Consider the following 19,270-nt stretch of genomic DNA (forward strand, 5'->3'; position numbering starts at 1 on the left):
ATGTTAATAGGGGGAGTAAATTGATAATTTCAAATGTAAGTGTAATAAGACCGGAATTAGACCAAATTTCCCCACTAGCTGAACTTAATCCTTGAAACTTACAGGCATGTGATGACAATAATTCGTTTCACCCAGTCCCGGTCGTTTCCCTTACCTCCGGGTTTAGTGATGCCTTTAACTTATTATTCTGGAACATAGCTGGATGGAATAATAAAGCAAATGATCCGGAGCTTTTAACATTCCTCCGTACATTTGATCTCATATGTCTCCAAGAAACATGGTTAACAGAAGATCAACCTTTTTTTGTTAATGGATTTAAATGTTGGACTAAACCAGCTAAGCGCTTTGCGCAGAAAGGCCGAGCCAGTGGAGGCCTAGCGTTTTTAATTTCCACAGAGCTAAACGCTACAGTAACAGAGATACCATTCTCATCTCCGGAACATTGCCTAGCCCTAATTATATCTTTTAAATCACTTTCTTTACAAACGTCTCCATCTTTTCCACCTCTCATTTGTATAAATGTATATATTCCCCCTAGTGGCCCGAGCTTAAACTCTCAAAGGTGGCAAGATCTCCTAGAATTTATTGAGCAAATCCAAGAAAAATATCCCAGATATAATTTAGTTATGGGTGGAGACTTCAATGCCAGGACGGGACCCAATATTCCAAACTCATTAGTACTTCCAGACCTATGTCAAGGAGACTATTCCTTCCTTCCTCGTACTTCATATGATAAAGTAATAAATCTAAATGGACATGCTCTATATAAGATGCTGATAGGTATAGGCTTGTTGTGCCTCAATGGCACTGCATATGATTCGTCTGAAGGATTTTTCACTTTTATAACCAAAAGAGGTGCCAGCGTGGTAGATTATGTGTTGATCTCTCCACAAATTCTAGATCTTGTAAAGAATTTTGATATTGCCTATAGATCTGACAGCGACCATCTTCCACTGTCACTGTCCTTGTCCCTTTTTGTTAGTAAATCAAAAATACCTTTAGTCAAAGAGACGTTTCAGGGCCCAAAACGCAGAAGATGGTCTCCCTTGGTTCTTGAGGAAGTAAAATCAATTCTAATGTCTTCTCCATTGATGGAGTTAAGGCATAAGGCTACCTTGCCATCTAATGACATAAATGTGATCTTTGAACAGATTGTATCCCATTTTCTTCCAGCTGTCAGCACATCTAAGGCTATTCCAGATATAATTCAGCATGGGAATAAACCGTGGTTTGATAAAGCCTGTTTGGCTAAAAAGAAGCAGGTCTGTTATCAAACCCGTTTTACTAGATTACATTATTCGGAATCTGCCATAGTCAAACTTTAACTCTCAAAAAAGAATATAATAACTTATTAAAATATAAAAGATCATCTTATGTTACCTCATTCTGGCAAAGACTTGGGGCTGCGGCTCTCAATTCCAATCAGGAGATCTTCTGGAGATTGGTTCGTAATTCTCAGTCTGATAACTTCCACATCTCAATTCCTCCAATCCTCCCTGAGTCTTGGATTACCCATTTTCAGGCAATTTTCGACGACCCATTCCCCTTGGATCTTCCCACCTTTGCCATCCCCATAGACTGTCCACAATGGCCCCCAGTAACTGGAACTGAAATAGACAACTTGATCACGCAATTGCGCTCCGGGAAAGCCCCAGGTCAAGACTTCTTACCAGCTGAACTGTATCAATCTTTCCCTATATGGTGGCGCCCTATTCTTGCCACCTTATTTACTAAAATCAATGAAACGGGCCATATCCCCCATAGTTGGAAAACAAGCATTGTAGTGCCTATATTTAAAAAAGGTGATCCCACTAAACCATCAAACTTTAGACCCATAAGCCTTTTGGACGTTGCGGCAAAACTGTACGGGCGTTTTCTTCTAAATAAACTCCTTGATTGGGACAAGGAGCAAGCTATTATATCAGACGTCCAAGCAGGGTTCAGGGAAGGGGCTTCAACAATACACCAACTGTTTATTCTACAGCACCTTATTAAGCATGTAAAGATGAACTCACAACGCTCTTTATATCTAGCGTTTATTGATTTCTCAGCCGCCTTTGATTCTGTTAACCGTCGTATACTCTGGAGTAAACTTGAAAAGGCTGGCATTAATAAAAGATTGCTTTGGCTTCTCCAATCCTTACATCAAGACACGGTCTTAAGAATTCGCTTATACCAGTCGCCTATCGCAAAAAATTCCAATGAAGAGAGGAGTAAAGCAGGGCTGCATATTGGCCCCTTTCTTGTTCAACTTCTTTATTAATGATATTGTCCCGGCAATGTCCTCCCCGACTTTTTTTCCACCCTCAATCAAAGATAGAAAAATTCCGGTCCTTCTATATGCGGATGACTTACTCCTACTCTCCCAAAATAGGATAGGCTTTAAACAAATGCTCTCACATTTCCAGACATACTGTGCCGCTCAATGTCTTCAAGTTAATTATACAAAAACTAAAATAATGATATGCGGAAAGTATAACAAAGTCAAATCCATCTGGCGCTTAAATGGACATATAATAGAACAGGTCCAAACTTTTAAGTACTTGGGAATCTACATTAACAACAAATAGTCATGGGCTCAACAGTTGGCACACATCAAACTTTTAGCTGTTAAGGCCCTTGGTCTTTTGAAGAAATTTTTTTATTCCAAGGGCGGCCAACTGCTGAGACCCATGTCCAAACTTTACATATCAAAAATTCTTCCAAAAATCTTGTATGGGTGTGAGATCTGGGGCCTTTCCCTCCGGACAGCCCTAGAACCAATTCAAACAAATCTTTAAACAAATCTTAGGCTTACCCAAAGGCACCCCGGCGGCTTTTATGAGAATAGAACTTAATTCCCCCTCCCTAATGGCCAGAGTTGACCTAGCGTTTTTACGCTTATGGAAATATTCTCGGAGGCCAACTCACCCTCACTGGCCAAACTTTGCTGGGAGATACAACTAGAAAAAGGGGGTTGGGCTAAAAATTTCTATGATCTGGGTATCCAGTATCTTTTGACCACTCCTCTGCTCGCCAGTCTCAATCCAAAGGCTCTGTCTAACCAAATTTACAATAGTGACGCACAACATGACATCACAAGGATCGCCACTTCCCATTTTTCCAAATGGTTTATCTACATCAAACCAAATCATATATGGCCGCCCTATTTAGATGTCCTAACATGCGCGCCCCTCAGAAGAGCCTATACTGAATTACGTTTCCAGGTGATGCCCTCAAATTATTTGTATGGCCGATACTTAGGTATCCCACATGCTGAAAGGTTATGCATAGCAGGATGCAGAGTGCCAGAAGATCTAATTCATTACATGCTCGATTGTCCTCTATATTCTTCCCCACGAACAAAATTTTTAGCACCGCTGATTCCAATGAATAATAATGACAATAAGTCCCAGATTTTGATTTTTTTATTATCTGCTATTGAGCCACATATGATAATTTCTATTGCTAACTTTGCTCTAGCGGCAAAGAAACTGAGAGCTTCTTATTCTGGGAATAGTTGTTAAAATCAATTTATTTGAAATTTTAATTTAAATTCAATTTAGGATGATTATTTTATATTGTATGAATGTATATAGTATTCTTGTTGTAACAGCCTATGGCTGTAAACAACTTATTAATAAACTGAAGCCTCCTCTTCTGCATAAACTATGATAAAAACATACATTAATGAATTAGGAAAATTCATTTTTGTGAATTATCACCATTCCGGTTATTTAATATAAGGCAATGTTTTTCCATGTTGGCTTTCCCAGTAATGTAGAATGGGGGACCTGTGACCCTCCAATTGTTGTTGGACTCCAGCTTCCTTCAGCGCCAGCCAGTGCGGCTAATGATCAGGAATTATTAGTATTATTAATAGCATTGTTTGCTCCCCCTTCACCCAAAGGTCCCAGGGTGGGTCACAACAATCCCAAAACACAAAAACAATTAAAAACACCAGGATCACAATATAGTGTGGGTCCTGATAATGTACGTCTCAGGTGTCAAAGGCCAGAGTATAGGCGTGCGTCTTCAGCATTCGCCTAAAGCTGTACAGTGAGGTTTCCAGATGTACCTTAAGGGGGGGGAGTTCCACAGCTTAGGGGCTGCCACAGAGAATGCCCTCTCCTGGGCCACGACCCCCAAGCGCCTGAGAGTGGTAGAACGACCCAAAGGGCCCCCTTTGCTGATCTCAGCACCTGAAAGGGTCTGTAGGAAAGGAGGCAGTCTTTCAGATATTTGAGACCTAAGTCATTTAGGGCTTTAAACATGAGCATGAGCACCTTGAATTGGGCCTGGAAACAAACTGGCAACCAATGCAGCTGTTTTAAAAGAGGAGATCTAAAAGCAACCCCAGCCAATAATCTGGCTACTGCATTTTGGATCAGTTGAAGTTTCCGAATCAGCAGTATAGATGTTGTAGTCCAGCAATATCTGGAGGACCATAGGCTCCCCACCTTGGTACTACCTAGCTTACCCTGTCCTCCTAAAGTCCCTAAAGGGATTTTATGTTCAAATGGGTTGCCTCAGGGTCAGCAAGACAGACAGATTTTTCTCCATTTTAGGGAACTGAGGGAGAATTAGTCAGCGCCATCTCCTGACTTTGGGACAAAGCTGTCTGTACTCAGCATTCTCCGTTCCACGGGAAAGATGGAAAACTACTGTGAGTTTAGCATAGCTGCAGGTAAATGAGCATTGCTTCGGGCATGCGGAAGGAAGTTATCTTTGGCAAGAGATAATTAACCTGTCGAACTTGCTGCTGTTTGATGTCCAATGGATGTCTAGTTTTTTAAAACAATGATGACATAAAACTGTGGATGGGTGCATTAATATTTTTAATAGCCAGTATGATAAGGGATTAGATTTCTGTGTTGTATTCCTGATCTGAAGGTAAGAATTTGAGAAGGAAACCATCACAAAACACTCACCCTAGAATGCTGAATCCATATTTTACAATTGGAGCATTGTGCTAGTGCTTGTCTAAGATGACATGCCAATTTTTTTCCAGACCTTTGCTTTTATGTCCAGACCTCCTAATGGTACCCATCTGGAATTGGCAATGTGATATTTTCGGCCATCCTCTGTACATTTCTGCTTCCAAGGCTAGTCAGTCAGCATAGATAGTCATGTTTCTTCCCACCCACACTCTAGACAGTTTTCAATGTTATCTGCCAGACATGCCGTAATCTTAGCCTTTAGGAACCCATGCCTTCACAGGCAGAGGCAGGTGGGAGTCTTCTGTGATAAGGCAGGAATTAAATTAACCCAGCCACTTGGAGTTAGGATAGATTGCTTGCAATGTTTTTGAATTATGAGATAGATATGTAATTAGCACTGTAATGTTAATAGCAGATTTTAAAATGTGCTCCCAATTAATCAGACAGCAGATTATTTAAAATAAATTATGTTTAAGCATTCAAAATCTGATTGGTGGCAATTGTAATGGCTCAGGGGGTAATGCCTCTTAAGATCATGCCTGTTCCAAAACATTCATACATAACCTAAGAACAAAGGAAAAATATACTTTTTCTTTATAACTTTTGCTTTATTCATATGCACATTCAATCAGTCAACTTAAATTTGCAGTAAGTATCAATAGAATAGACAACGGATGGGTTATCAAGTTTCTGTGGCTTGAACTTTGAGACTACAAGGAGGGGATGTTCTATAACTGCAAAGAAGCTGTTAGCTTGGTTCATATGCCATACTAAGCCAAAGTTAAACCATGATTTGTTAAACAAATCACTCTTAAACCGCAAGTCACCCTGCAGACAATCAAACTTTGGCTTGCTTTGTTAATTTGCCTTGTTTTCCCCCTGCCTACTTCCCACCCACTTTGTACTCCCCACCCAATATCCCAAAAGCCCCTTTGCAGCACCCATTGCTGATGTTGCCCCATCAAGTCATCATGCCTTTTCCCATTGGCCAGCTGAGAGAGTGAGGGTGTAACAATCTTCTCACATTTTCTCACCCATGGTCATCAACAGCCTATTCCCTCCCCTTCCTCAATTACAGAAACATTGCAGGCTCTTAGAAATATAAAGTATTTTTTTTTAATAAAATAAATTGGCTTTTTTTTTTACATGACCTTCACCACATGGTCCCAGGGTGGGTTACAACAATATAAAAAGTACATTATTAAAACCGGTTAAAACTAGTTTCTTAATTCTTTCTTTCTATTGCTCTGCTTTATCTTTATCTTTCTATCCACCCGTCACCCTTCATGTTACTCTGTAACATTATTCCATTATTCCCTGCTTTGATGGCATCTGTATTATCACCCCATCCCCATGAAGGGGAACTGTGTGAATACATCTCAGTGGAACATAGAAAGCTGCCTTAATACTGAGTCAGACCATTCATCCATGTAGCTCAGTTTTATCTACACGGATTGTCAGTGGCTTTTCAGGGCTTCAGACACTCCCATCCCTACCTAGAGATGTCAGGGACTGAATCTGTGACCTTCCGCATGCTCTGCTACTGAGCTAAGACACAATCTAACATTGTCGCAAACACTTTGCCAAAAAAGAAAACAAAAAGTTTGAGTGCAGGTACTCCTGTTCTCTTGAGTAAAGTGGTAGAAGCCAGTTATAACAGAGAATAGTTTCTCTTTAACTTTCCATTTAAATTTTTATCTCCACTTTGCACCCCAGCTGTCCAGTGAAGGTGTGTTGGGGAAGAGAAATTTGCGTAAAGAGATGCAATCTATTAAGAGGGGACAGAAGAGAGTTTCCTTTAAGATTTTATCATTACTCCACTCCACAGCTGAGAAGAGAAGACTGAAGGTAGAGGAGTTGGTTGGGGAAAGGGTTTTGTTACCAGACAGACTCAATAGTGATGTCATATTTACTATCACAGTCAGTAAGAGCTGCTGTGCATTGAGAGAGGTTTCATTTTTCTGCCATTCTGGCTAGTGTTTTTGTAGCTTGGAGGGCTGTTTGAGTGGGGTACTGTCCAGGCTCACACATAACGCAAAACCATAGTTAAGATCAGTAAGCCATCAACAAACCATTGCCTATTTTCTCTAATAAACCATAGTTAAGGTGCTGAACTGGGTTTGCATGTAATACTAGACCAGTGATTCTCAAACAGTGCGCCGGGGCACACTGGTGCGCCGCAAGAGGTGGCTAGGTGTGCCACGAATATTATGAAAGTATATTATTAAGTTATTTTTATTCATAGTTTAAAATATATTAATATATTTTTAATTTTGTACACGAAGTGTGCCAGAAATTTTTTATGTTTTACATGCGCTACAAACCAAAAAAGTTTTGAGAACCACTGTACTAGACCATGGTTTAACTAAAGATTATTTAATATTATGTGTGAACAGGTAATTGAGAATGCCTTTCTGTGGACCTCTGCTGTTTGAGTTTGGTGCACAGATAGTTTGGCCCTTTGTCAGTATTGTGGACTGCCAGCAAACATATGGAAGGAGGCAATTTTAAAGGCTTTTTTTAAATCTTTGACTAATTAGAATATCAGTTTGAAAACTTATCTGTTATGTGGGATTTAAGTGAAGCCCTGTTTTAAAACTCGGTGAGACTTAAAGAAGAATTCTTTCTAGTGTACTGTGTCTTTTCTTTCAGCTTCATTCTGAAGGATGTGGCAGGCCAAAGCCAACATCATTGAATTTATTTCAGAATAAAAAGAATGTAAAATATTGCGTTAGAAATGAAGAGTTTGACACAAAAGTGAGCTTTCTTGTGTCCAGTTCCATTTTTTAAAATTTGAAATGTTATATCTGGAACCATAAGGGCCACAAAGGTAGAACATGGTCCAGCTAAAACTAAGCAAAAGTTTCCAGTGATATAACTCTCCTGTTGAAATTAATGGGATCAGAAACTGCTTTTGGTCTTAGTTTTTAAAAGTCAGACCTTTTGATTCTCAGTGTTTTGGTAAAAGCTTATGGTTCATACAAGTGAACTTAATGCCTCTGTGAGCTGTGGATACTTAGGCTCTCATCAGCCTAAATCTCTCAGCTTTAATGTGCCGGTTGTGTTCATATATGTATTGTACCTTTTCAATCATTATTGGTAGGGATTTGTCTTAGGTTGACATTTTTTTGCCACTGGGAGGAGTGGTGGGAAATGCTCCAGAAATCTTACTCTTGCAAATGCTACGACTTTTAAAGTGAAGCCGTATGGGAAGAGGGAGACCACCTTGCCACGTCTATGTCATGTGCATTTCATATGAAAATAAAAACAAATGTGACTTTAAAATGCAGAGTTTCTTCAAAGAGAGCCTGCTGCCAACCTTCTCTGGGCCAAGTATGGGCTGTGAGTGGCCTGACCTCAGTGCCGGATTTAGGCATAAGCTAAATAAGCTACAGCTTAGGGCCTCACAATCCGCAGAGGCCTCAAAAAATTTCAGAATTTTTTGGAGGGGCTTTTAAAATTTTATGTGTACTGAATATATATATATATATATATATATATATATATATATATATATATATATATATATATATATATATATATATATATATATACACACACACACACACACACGTAATTGTGATTAACCAAACAGAGGCTTTTACTGTATTACCAAAACGTTTCAGCTTCCGCCCACATCAGCTGCTAACATACAAATGCTGTTACCAAGGTGGCAGTTATAGAGCTCTGAGGATGGAATGCTCAGAGGGGCTTCATTTGCAGAAGCTTAAGTAGTGGTGGTACTGTCCTCCAGGTTCAGGCCATGTGGTGTCAGATATATATATCTGGTGTAATTTTTTAACAAAGGGCCTTCAAGCTTTATTTATTTTATTTTATTTATTTATTTTTATTTTTAAAACTTATATATCCCGCCCGACTAGCAATAGCTCTCTGGGCTGTGAAGATAAATACAATAAAATACAATATAATACAAAAACATCAGTCTAAAATCAAATTTCACAATCTAAAAACAGCAAAGGCTAAAATCAAATTACGAACATTACAATCATTAACAAAAAATTAAAATGCCTCGGAATAGAGAAAGGTTTTAACCTGGCGCCGAAAGGATGATAGTGTCGGCGCCAGGTGAACCTCCTCGGGGAGGCTATTCCATAGTTCGGGGGCCACCACTGAGAAGGCCCTTGATCTTGTCACTGCCCTCCGGGCCTCCCTATGAGTCGGGACCCAGAGGAGGGCCTTCGTTTAGCTTAGGGCCTCACCAAGTCTAAATCCGGCACTGCCTGACCTAAATCCAGACTTGGAGTGGATGTACTCCAGCCCAGGATCTCTGAGGTCAGTTGGAACTGACGTTTGCGCTCAAGTCTAGCTCCTAAGAAACTGATGTGTAGCAGGCAGAAGATATTGCTTTGGCCATACAAGTTCAGGAGGCTGCACTCCTAATATTTATACTTTATAACACTTTCCATTTGTGAGGGGCCAGTCTTCTAGTGTGGCAGCACCTATGCTTTCGAACTCCCCACAGGTAGGTATACCTGCTGAAAACATTTTATTTCAGCAAGCCTATGCAGGCATACAACTTAGTTATTTAGTTTGTGTTTGAAGTTTTATTGATTTTTATCTTATATGTATTCGTTTTTAACAGTTTTGTGGGTTTTTAATGTGTTTATAAATATACCACTTAGAGAGCTTTGTGATTTAGTGGCTTATAAATCTTTCTAAATAAATAAAAAAATAGCTAGCCTGTCCAATCCCAAGGCTTCATTTTGCCTTCCGATTACCGGGGGTGATGTTGCACACTCCTGTTTCATTTTGGGTCTGAATAGGGCTTGGAGACCTACATATGCACAGACCCAGGTAGCTGACTTGATTCGGTGTAGGCCCTGAGGCTCCTGGTTCAAGCTCTGCAGCCTGTGACACCAAGAAAGGATTATATTCTTCCTCCTTTTTTTCCTCTTCTGCCCGAATTTATTTCATATCAACCTTTGGGTGAATACAGGGATCCATTTATTCATGTTTTCACTTAGCATGGTAAGTGGAGGTAATCACTTGTTAAGCTGGGCTGTTTGTGTCATGTCAAGTGATGAAGGCAACTTGATTATTCCCCTTAGTTCTCCAAGTTTCTGGGCAGATGTGTAGTGAAAGTCTCATCTCTTGACAGGACAGTTCATACCTCTAGGTTACTACAGTGTGCATGTAATTGTTGGTGACAGATTGGTTTATAGTTGCCTATATTCATTTATGGGATGTTTAATATCACAGTAAGGCCAAGGTTTTATTCTTGCCTAGAAAATCTTTTTTAAATGGTGGAAAATGTTTGTGTGCTTCTCTCTCCCTATCCCCCCAACCTAGGTTCCCAAACTATACCTTCCCTTAAGATCCTCTTGAATGTTTTGAAAGCCTTCACATACGCTACTGAGTTTAGTTCCTAGATGGTCTTCATCGCTTCAGTGACATGTCACTGGAGAAACAGTGGTGTAATGGGCACAATGTTGAACCTCAGCAAAGGGGATCAGAGGGCTAATCCTCCCTCAGTCATGCAGTTCACTGGGTAACCTTGGCCCAGTCAGTATCTCTCAGTCTGTATCCTGCTTCATAGAGTTGTTGTGAGAATGCAATATAGGAAAAGCCTATGGATGTTATGCTGAGCTCCTTGGAGGAAAGGTGTGGTGAAAATACAATCGGCAACAACAGTCAGTCGCTGAATGACAGAAAAGAGTCCTTATCTGTGCCATGCTAGATTTGTATGGGCAAGGGTTTTATTTATTTTTGTTTTGGAAGGGAAAGCATCCAAACATCTCTCACTACCACCCGCAGCCTGAAGTAATCCAGGAAAAGTCCAGGAAAAATACTGCAGTTTGATTCTGCTGATTGTATATAATCTATGCCGTAGTGTAGCTCGGTAGCACGTTTTCTGGCCAGAGGCAGTTTCTAATGCTGCAGAGAATTGAGTGACAGTCCCTTAAATCTCCCCATAGCGGGGCAATTTGTTTTCTCGCTCATGTGGAACAATTATCCACTTGTGCTTTGAAGCAGGCAAGCCCTTAGCATAGTTTTTGTTTTTGTAGGGCTGCAGATTCCTAACTTCCTTTTTGCCAGTTATTAGTGTGGGGTTTCAGGCGTTGGTGGAAAAGCGTAAGCCAGACTGCAAACCTCTCTGTGTGAAACCAGGGCCCTCTGCAAACGAAAGAGAGCCTTCTCCACCTTCCAAACAGTCTGTGTTTGGACTTCAAGTCCTCGTTAGTAGACACAACTCTCGGAGAGGGGGGAATGGACATTTATTATTATATTTATTTTATCTATTAAATTTATATTCCACCCTTCCTCCCAGAAGGAGCCCAGGGCGGCAAACAAAACACTAAAAACACCCTAAAACATCTTCAAAACAGATTTTAAAATATATTAAAAACAAAACATCTTTTTTGGAAAAAGCTCTAAAAACATCTTAAAAAGCAATTCAAACAGACGCAGACAGGGATAAGGTCTCTATTTAAAAGGCTTGTTGACATAAAGCATGTGGGTCATAGTTAGGCTTATTTATCATCAGCCTTGGTCTTTGATTAGGTCTCTGAGAAGGAAAAATACTGCTTGTTATTCATAATTCAATTGCTCTTGGCCACCTCCTTTGTATTCTCTCTACCCTCTGTTAGTTTCTGCTTTAAATAACAAAATCCTGTGCAGATATTTTGTTCATAGATTGTCCAAACGTGTGAGTTGGGCTGTGCTCAGTAGCAGTGCCACTTATCTCCTGTGGGCAAACTAGCTGCACCCCTTGGTATTCACGCATGCAGTGCAAATCTTTTCAGGGAGGGAGCCAGGTCAAGTGGAAGGTGTATGTGCAAATGCTCCGTACCTGCAGACATTTGAATGGTACACCTGGGTGTTGGAAAGGGGTTGTGAGTTGGAGGGCATCACCGCTTGGAGCAGCCCCACATGTTGGAACAATATGTGAGTAAAGCAGCTGCATAGGGCTAGAGATCTTGATGAATTGTGACCCAGGCAGTGGATTCAAGCAAGTTCATTGACAAGTCTGATTCCTGGGACAGCAGGAGAGGGAAATAGATGCAGTTGATGGAGTTAAATTGACAGATCTAGTGCCCATCGTAGAGAGCCAGTGTGGTGTAGTGGTTAAAGTATTGGACTATGACCTGGGAGACCAGGGTTCAAATCCCCACACAGCCATGAAGCTCACTGGGTGACCTTGGGCCAGTCACTGCCTCTCAGCCTCAGAGGAAGTCAATGGTAAACCACCTCTGAATACCACTTGCCATGAAAGCCCTTTCATAGGGTCACCATAAGTCGGAATCGACTTGAAGGCAGTCCATTTCCATTTCCAGTGCCCATTAGTGGAGACACCAGAATAGGAGGGTCAGTGTATCTCTGAATTGAGTGACCTCAGCAGAGCTTAAGACATAACTGCATGTCAGAGCCCACCATGTGTCATTTGCTAAATAAGGTATGTTGAATACAGAATGAGTGGCTAGGAGTGTGAGCTGGGAAATCTCCCAAATGAAATTTCATTCAGCCATGAAAGACACTAAGTAAGTATTCATTCATTCACTCACTCATTCATTCAATTTATATCCCACCCTCCCTCCCAGAAGGGGCCAGAAATAGTGTTAGGCAAGCTACTATTCTCTTAACTTCAGTTCCTGCATCTACAATATGGGGATAATCATACAGGCCCACACTATAGATTTGTTGTAAAGGGGTGGTTCAAATGTTCTAAAGCACTGTTTACATGCTTTCAATTGTTAGGAGCAGCAGAAGTTGGAGCTAATTTGTGCGTGTAGCTGAATCAAGTGGTAAGGATCTACTGGATTCCGGTAACTTAGATCCATTCTAATTCATGCAAACTTCCTTATGAATTTGGTCCAGTTTATACATTCAGCAGAATCCAGCATTAAAGGTTTTCCTGGACTGGACTGCTTGCCTGGGAATTTCCCCAACATCAGTAAAGCTTCTGATTGCCTGTACATTCTCGCCCTCTCCTTCCCACCCAATTGGGCCCCACCCAATGTCCACAGTTGCACTGTAGTAAATGTGTAGGTCTTGCTTCAAGGGAAATGGGGGGGGAGTAGCAACTCCCCCTTTTAAAGAGATGTTGCCTTATTAGGAAAACTATTCTTGTGCCCATAAAGGTTTTCACCAAAACACATCAGGCATTTTGCTACTTTCCTACAATTAATTTTTTTAGTACCATTTTGAGGCTTTCATCATCCATCAGAAACTGCTGTAGTATGTGTGTACTCCTCAAGTCAGGGACGATTCAGGGAAGGATGAGTAACACGTATTCAGAAAGGCACGTGTAACCTGTGTGTTTCATAGCCCTTTTTACGAGAAGGAGATCATGATGATTGCTCCTATTTTGTAAATGAGGAAATAGAGATGAAGGGACTTGTGCAAGGTTCTGCCACAAGGTTCAGTGGCAGAGATGGAAAGGCTAGTGCATATCCTTTAGGAAATGATAAGTGGCACTTTCCTGGTCCTAGGCCACTGCTCTGATCTACTGGAGAATTGTTTTTATTCTATATGGCAGCTGAGGAAATGGGTGGGTTTTGTTTGTTTGTTAAAACCCTTTTCTTTAACCCCTAAGTCCATTCCAAATGGAAATGAAGCCAAAGTGCTCATGATTGACTTCACAGTCTTGTTTCCCTTGCCTCTCTGTCTTTCTGCTATTTTATCCTTGCCTGCTACTGTTGTTTTGGTTGTCTCTTTCATCCCCTTGTCTAAATTTGGTTTGTAAGCACCTGGGGAACAAGCACCTGCCTTCTGTATATGTTAGTCATGAACATTGAGATTGTATACTAATAATTCCTGATGATCTTCTTCTTTTAAAGAAAGGTGCTAGGCTTTTATGATGAGTGTCATGTTGTTGAAAATGTGCAGGAGTTGTTTGGAAACGTTTTAAGACAGGGGTTGCACTTGGATTTTTTGAATGAGTGCCATGGAGGCTATCACCTCTGGTTACTTCTCTCCCCTGTTTTCTGTAAATCATTCTGCTTCTCTAGTGCTAGAGAGAGAGAATGCACACATACACCACTTTTCCAAAAGGTCTGCTTAAAAGATGGTTTTCTGTAGAATTAAGCTGATCCTTGAAAAGCACAGAGTTGAAAGAGGAACTTGGAAAGAGCTTTGCTATTCCAACTTTCTCCTTCAGCTTTATATACTTTTCAAGGGAGGAAAAAGTAACCAACCCCACCACCTCATTACCAAGGGGGCTGGGAGCAGGAAGGGGTAGGGGTGCTCAGATGTTTTGTGGGTGCCGGGGAACACCTCACAGATGCCATTGTGCCCATGAGTGCCATGTTGGTGTTCCCTGTTTTAAGGGCTGAACTTCTTGGGTGCTGCACAGCATCAAGCCCTACTCCTGCCAAGTTGGTGGTGGATTTGAAACAAGAATCAAATGTGATCTGCGGTTGGCACAAGGAGCAACAAACAAACACGTGCTTCTCGGACAAGCAAACAAGTATGACCTGGTAGTCTTTCTAGGAGTGTCACTTGGCCCACTCTGGTGCATTGGTGCATGGAGGCTTCCTTGGCTGGGTGTGGCGGATCTCTCTGCTGTTCCCATCAATCTCCCCAGAGCTGACTGGTGAAAAGAGGTTGAATTCTTGCCTGAGGGATCCGGGTTCAAGATATGCTGCTAGCTCAGTTTGTGATACATGCCAGTTAGGTCCTCCTTCATGGCCTTGTTATACTTCCTTGGTTCTCTTACCTCTACTTCTCTAGGCACCATAGCTCTCTTTCCCACCTAAAAGCTCCAAAATACAGTACGCAAAAACTTAAGCAAGGAGAAAGAAAGTTCCTTTTTGCAGATGTTCTGTCAACTTGTGTAATTTACTTTGGTTACAGTTTTGAATGGCAGTTAAGTTGCAAAATCCCTACATTCCTGTGCCTTTCCTGGAGACAGCCTGTTGCCTGTAAGTTTTTTTTCAAGCATACCTCTAAAATCATGAGAGCTAGAAAGCTAATAGAAAAAGAAAGCTAGGATTCTCAGGGATCTTTTCCATCGATCTTGTTCACTAAAAATTGAGATTTTGCACAGAATTTCGGATGCACAAGCCCAATCTCCTTGCAGAGGTGAAATAACAAGGGTTCAACCAGCTGGGTTCTCAAAGCGGTGGAACAAAAGAGCCTTAGATGTATAGTACATTGAATCTTCAGCCTTGGCTTTTATTTTCACAGCCTACCTTATCCTTTTCATGTAGACCAGGTTAAAAAAAAACACCCTTATCCTGTTCTTCCTCACAGATTGTTGTGGCAGATTCCTATTCCCTTAGGAATATTCCTATTTTAGGAGTAAAAATGGATATGTGCATAGCCAAAATTACATTGCAGAGTCTCAGATATGGTATTTAGTCTAAAGTACAGCAACTTGGGCAGAATCCTTTGACTCTTGCAGTGGAACAATGCAAAAAGGTGTCAGAGAAACATCAGGCAAAGGAAGGGTTTGGTTTGCTTTCCTCCCTGCCGCTTTTCCACATGAAATTGCTCCCATTCAGCTTTACAAGTATTTGCTAGTGACCTGCTTTTGAGGACACGGAGTATATTGGTGTTGTGCAGTTCCATCTCCAGCTTTCATTTGACCTGTGTCGTATTTCTAGTCCACGTCGTTGCAGAGAAAAAAATGAAAATGTATGGCAGCTTTACCTAAACATATACAGAGTAGAGGAGAGCTGGGTGGAATTTCCAGAAGTCAAAGGAGTGAGTGCACACATACATACCAGTGTATATAGATTTCCATGAGTCTCAATCCTTCAAAAGTACAATTTAACATAAAATTCTAATTGAATCTGTTTTTATATGTGTTTTTATTGTTAAATTGCTTTGAGATGTTTTATGGGAAGCGATTCATTAGACAGACAGTGTAAAGACCTTTCTCAACATTCACTTTTGTATGAAGAATACAAGTTTATTCAGATTTGCTCCATTTGCATAATGTTATTATAGAACTTGTGAATCTTTAGTGTGAAATACCAAACCTCTGCACATACATTAGGTTTAGACTATTTTATGGATACAGTGACTGAGGCCAACTGCTGATGACATCATCAAGGCCATTCCAATGAATTTGTGGCTAAGCTGGGATTTGACCACTGGCCTTGTGGATCCATGTGCAGACTCTGTCCTCTTACACATTATGGTTGTTTAGGTCATGTAGCTTGGCCATTGGCCAAGCATACAGATGGGTGGGTCTCTTTTTCCCAAAGAAACAAGAGTAAGGAGTGGCAGGGAATGGTATGTTAACAAGGGCTTCTTTAATCCCTTTTCATGGTCATTGGTACCAGAAGCCTAGGGTGGAGCAGCTGGTGTGATGGTTGTGAGGGTGGCAACTGGGAGTTCCCTGATCAAGAGGATCTGTGATGTGTAGCTTACAATTGGCTCTTTTGTTCCACTTTCTACTGTTTCCTTTAGTCACCCTGGACCTTTTTTATTTCCTTTTTTAAAAAAAACTCAACCCAAGTTGGGATACTTGTTGTTGTTATTGATATGAAGTAATGTACTGCCTTCAAGTCGATTCCGACTTATGGCGACCCCTGAATAGGGTTTTCATGAGGCTAAGAGGCAGTGACTGGTCCAAGGGCACCCAGTGAGCTTCATGGCTATGTAGGGATTCGAACCCTGGTCTCCCAGGTTGTAGTCCAACACCTTAACCACTACACCACACTCCTTGCTTGAGCAGGCACAGTGGTGCAGAATAAGGCACTTCGGTCCTGCTGCTAGAGTTGCTGTTTCCATTTTTATTCTGCCCTTCCTTCAAGGAGTTTAGGGTGGCATTCACGGTTCCCAAAATTTTATTCTTACAATAATTTTGCAAGGGAGACAAATTGTGATTGGCCCAAGATCACCCAGTGAGCTTCATGGCCAAGCAGGGATTGGAATATTGGGAACAACTGAAGTTTATGAAAATCCAGGAGCTCATGCTAGTGTTGGTAGGGTCCAGAAGCCAGTGGATTTCCAATGCCCATAAACATTCTGCTTTTCGTCATTTTAAAAGTGTTTTTATGCTGTCTTTCATTGAGATTTTGGGGAATATAATTTCATGGGTGGGTTGATGATGGTTCATAAATGTGGACTGAAGGTCTATGAATTAGAATGGGGTTCTTGAACATCTTTATAAATAAGATGGTCCATCTTACATGACTCATCATTAATTGTCATAAAGTATTATTGGCAATTGCTGCTTCCGTTCATGAAGAGTCACAAGTTTGTCATCCAGTACATAGCCAACTGCTTTCCTACATGCATACTGATGAACTGATATAAATGTCTAGAAGCACGCAGCCAAAGATTTGGGTATTAACTTCAAAATCAGCATGTGAGCTTTGGCTTTCCTGATCTTTGCAATCTCTGGCCATTATAGCTCTCCAGTTGTCTCCACCCTCGGTCCTTCTCAGCTCCTCCTTGTTCTTTCAGCCCTTCTTTCCTTCACCTGCAGCCAGGCCAGGCCCCTTCCGCCTTTTATCTTCTGCTCTTGCTCCTCCAACCTTCTGTTCCCTAGGCCCTTTTGCCTACCAAATATGAGCAGCTCGGCCAAAGGTAGCCAGAGATCCTTCTCTTTGCCTCTCTGGAACATTAGGGAGGCTCACCCAGTCTCTGTCATAAGGTGAAAATCACACTGTATTTGATACTAATTGTTTTTCTTGTTTTACAAACTGCTATGTCTGTTGGTCTTTAAGTTTCTGTTCTTGTTTCCCTATTAACCTTTTCTCTCCATGCCCCTTATGACTGCCCCTCAGTTGTATTTCTTAACAAAATGAAGAGAAATTTAATTCCTGCTGTCTGTATGTCTGTCTTTTGCCCCCTCTAGATTGGAGACCTGCTGTGATGCTGGGTGTGGTAGACTGTGCTGAGATGACCAGTCAGAAAATCTGTTCAGAATTTGGTATCACTGGCTACCCAACACTGAAGGTAAAGTTCCCTTTGGGGTAGTTGAGGGCAACTTTGCAGATGACAGTGCTGCACCTGATTCAGCCAGATCCTCCTATTCAAATTAGGATCAATGTTTAGTGCTATGCACCTGCAGGGTCCAAACTCATGCAGGCTCATTCATGTTACATCATGTCTGAACTGGGGCTTTCTGTAAAATCAGGGCTTTGTATAAATCTGTGTGAAGCAGATACACTTGGCTTGTCTGATTCCGACTTAATTGTCCATGGTGAGCTTTCCACTCTACTTGTTACGGGTGGTAGAATCTAGTGTGTTGGATGCACCGGACATTGATTGAGGCCCCTTTTCAGCTATCTCATCTCAGTAATGGACCCAGCTCTTGTGCTTCCCTCACAGCAAGGATTGATGGGAAAAATAGGTTTACCTGTGTGTAGCTCCAGGAACTCTCTCTAACTTCCCAACAGCTGCCACCCAGTATGGATGTTGGCCGCTATGCCAAATGGTGCATTTCCTTAGATAATGGTGTTTGGGACCTTTTTTAAAAAAAAAATAGAAGACCATGTCCCTTTTTAAGATCTTCCTTGCAAATATACCCTCAGAAGTGTGTATAAACTTTTACTAGTTTAAATCTCCCTGCCCCGCATACCTACATTAGCCAGTTGTGGTGATGATGATAGCAACTAGAAAGGTCAGGCAGGCAGGAGAATCAATAATCTTCTGGTTTACAAAAGCTTCACTGCTTAGCTACCTGGAGATGATTCTTACTTGCCACAGGTGACTAGGCAACTAGGGTGTTCTTTTTTTTTTAACCAGCTTTTTATTAAGAGGACAGAAGTTGAACATAGCTATGTTTAATAGAATGCAAGTGAACACAGACATTTGACTCAAATTTTGAAGTTTAAGCATTTGGCTCACATGCAACGTATGTTTGAAATGTGGTTGCTTATAGGGAATCCTATGTTTGCCTTGATACCCACAGCAGTAAGCACTGGGGTTGGTTCATATATGCAGATTGGCTTGTTTTTTTCTGTTCAGCACTTTTTGAAGCCAGCACAGTTTTGAAAAATGGCTGTTGGCTTTGTGCAGCCTGATTAGCATTCAGGTGGTTCTAGCCCAGCCTTTTCCAACCTTTGGGTCCCCAGATGTTGGTGAACTACAACTCCCATCCGCCCCAGTCAACATGACCAATGATCAGGAATGATGGGTATTATAGTCCAGCAACATCTGGGGATCCAAAAGTTGGGAAAGGTAGCCTATGCAATTCCATACACAACATGGATTGCGTGGAGAGTTCACACATAACACTAAAGCATGGTTTAATCCTACATGGATAAACCTCAATTAGTCTGAGCAAATCATTGGGCTTATGCGATCCCCCATCCCCTCTCTTTCACCCGCACACCTGGGAGGAGGACTTTATGGAAGCTCATCCTTGTAGTGCTAAAACTATGGTTTAGCTTTGTGTGTAAAACAGACCCGAGAAAGAGAGTACCCCCTTC

At 41.3% G+C, this 19,270-nt stretch overlaps 1 protein-coding gene across 1 annotated transcript in view; it reads left to right on the forward strand.

The window, feature by feature from the left end:
* The window catches only part of QSOX1 (quiescin sulfhydryl oxidase 1), an 89,143-nt gene that overhangs the window by 16,125 nt on the left and 53,748 nt on the right, over positions 1-19,270 (forward strand). The window contains exon 2 of the mRNA XM_061634252.1: positions 17,692-17,792. Coding sequence (XP_061490236.1) covers positions 17,692-17,792 — 101 coding nt within the window. The remainder of the gene's footprint in view (positions 1-17,691; positions 17,793-19,270) is intronic.

Source organism: Rhineura floridana, chromosome 6 (assembly GCF_030035675.1).
Source record: "Rhineura floridana isolate rRhiFlo1 chromosome 6, rRhiFlo1.hap2, whole genome shotgun sequence".
NCBI classification, from domain to species: Eukaryota; Metazoa; Chordata; class Lepidosauria; order Squamata; family Rhineuridae; genus Rhineura; species Rhineura floridana.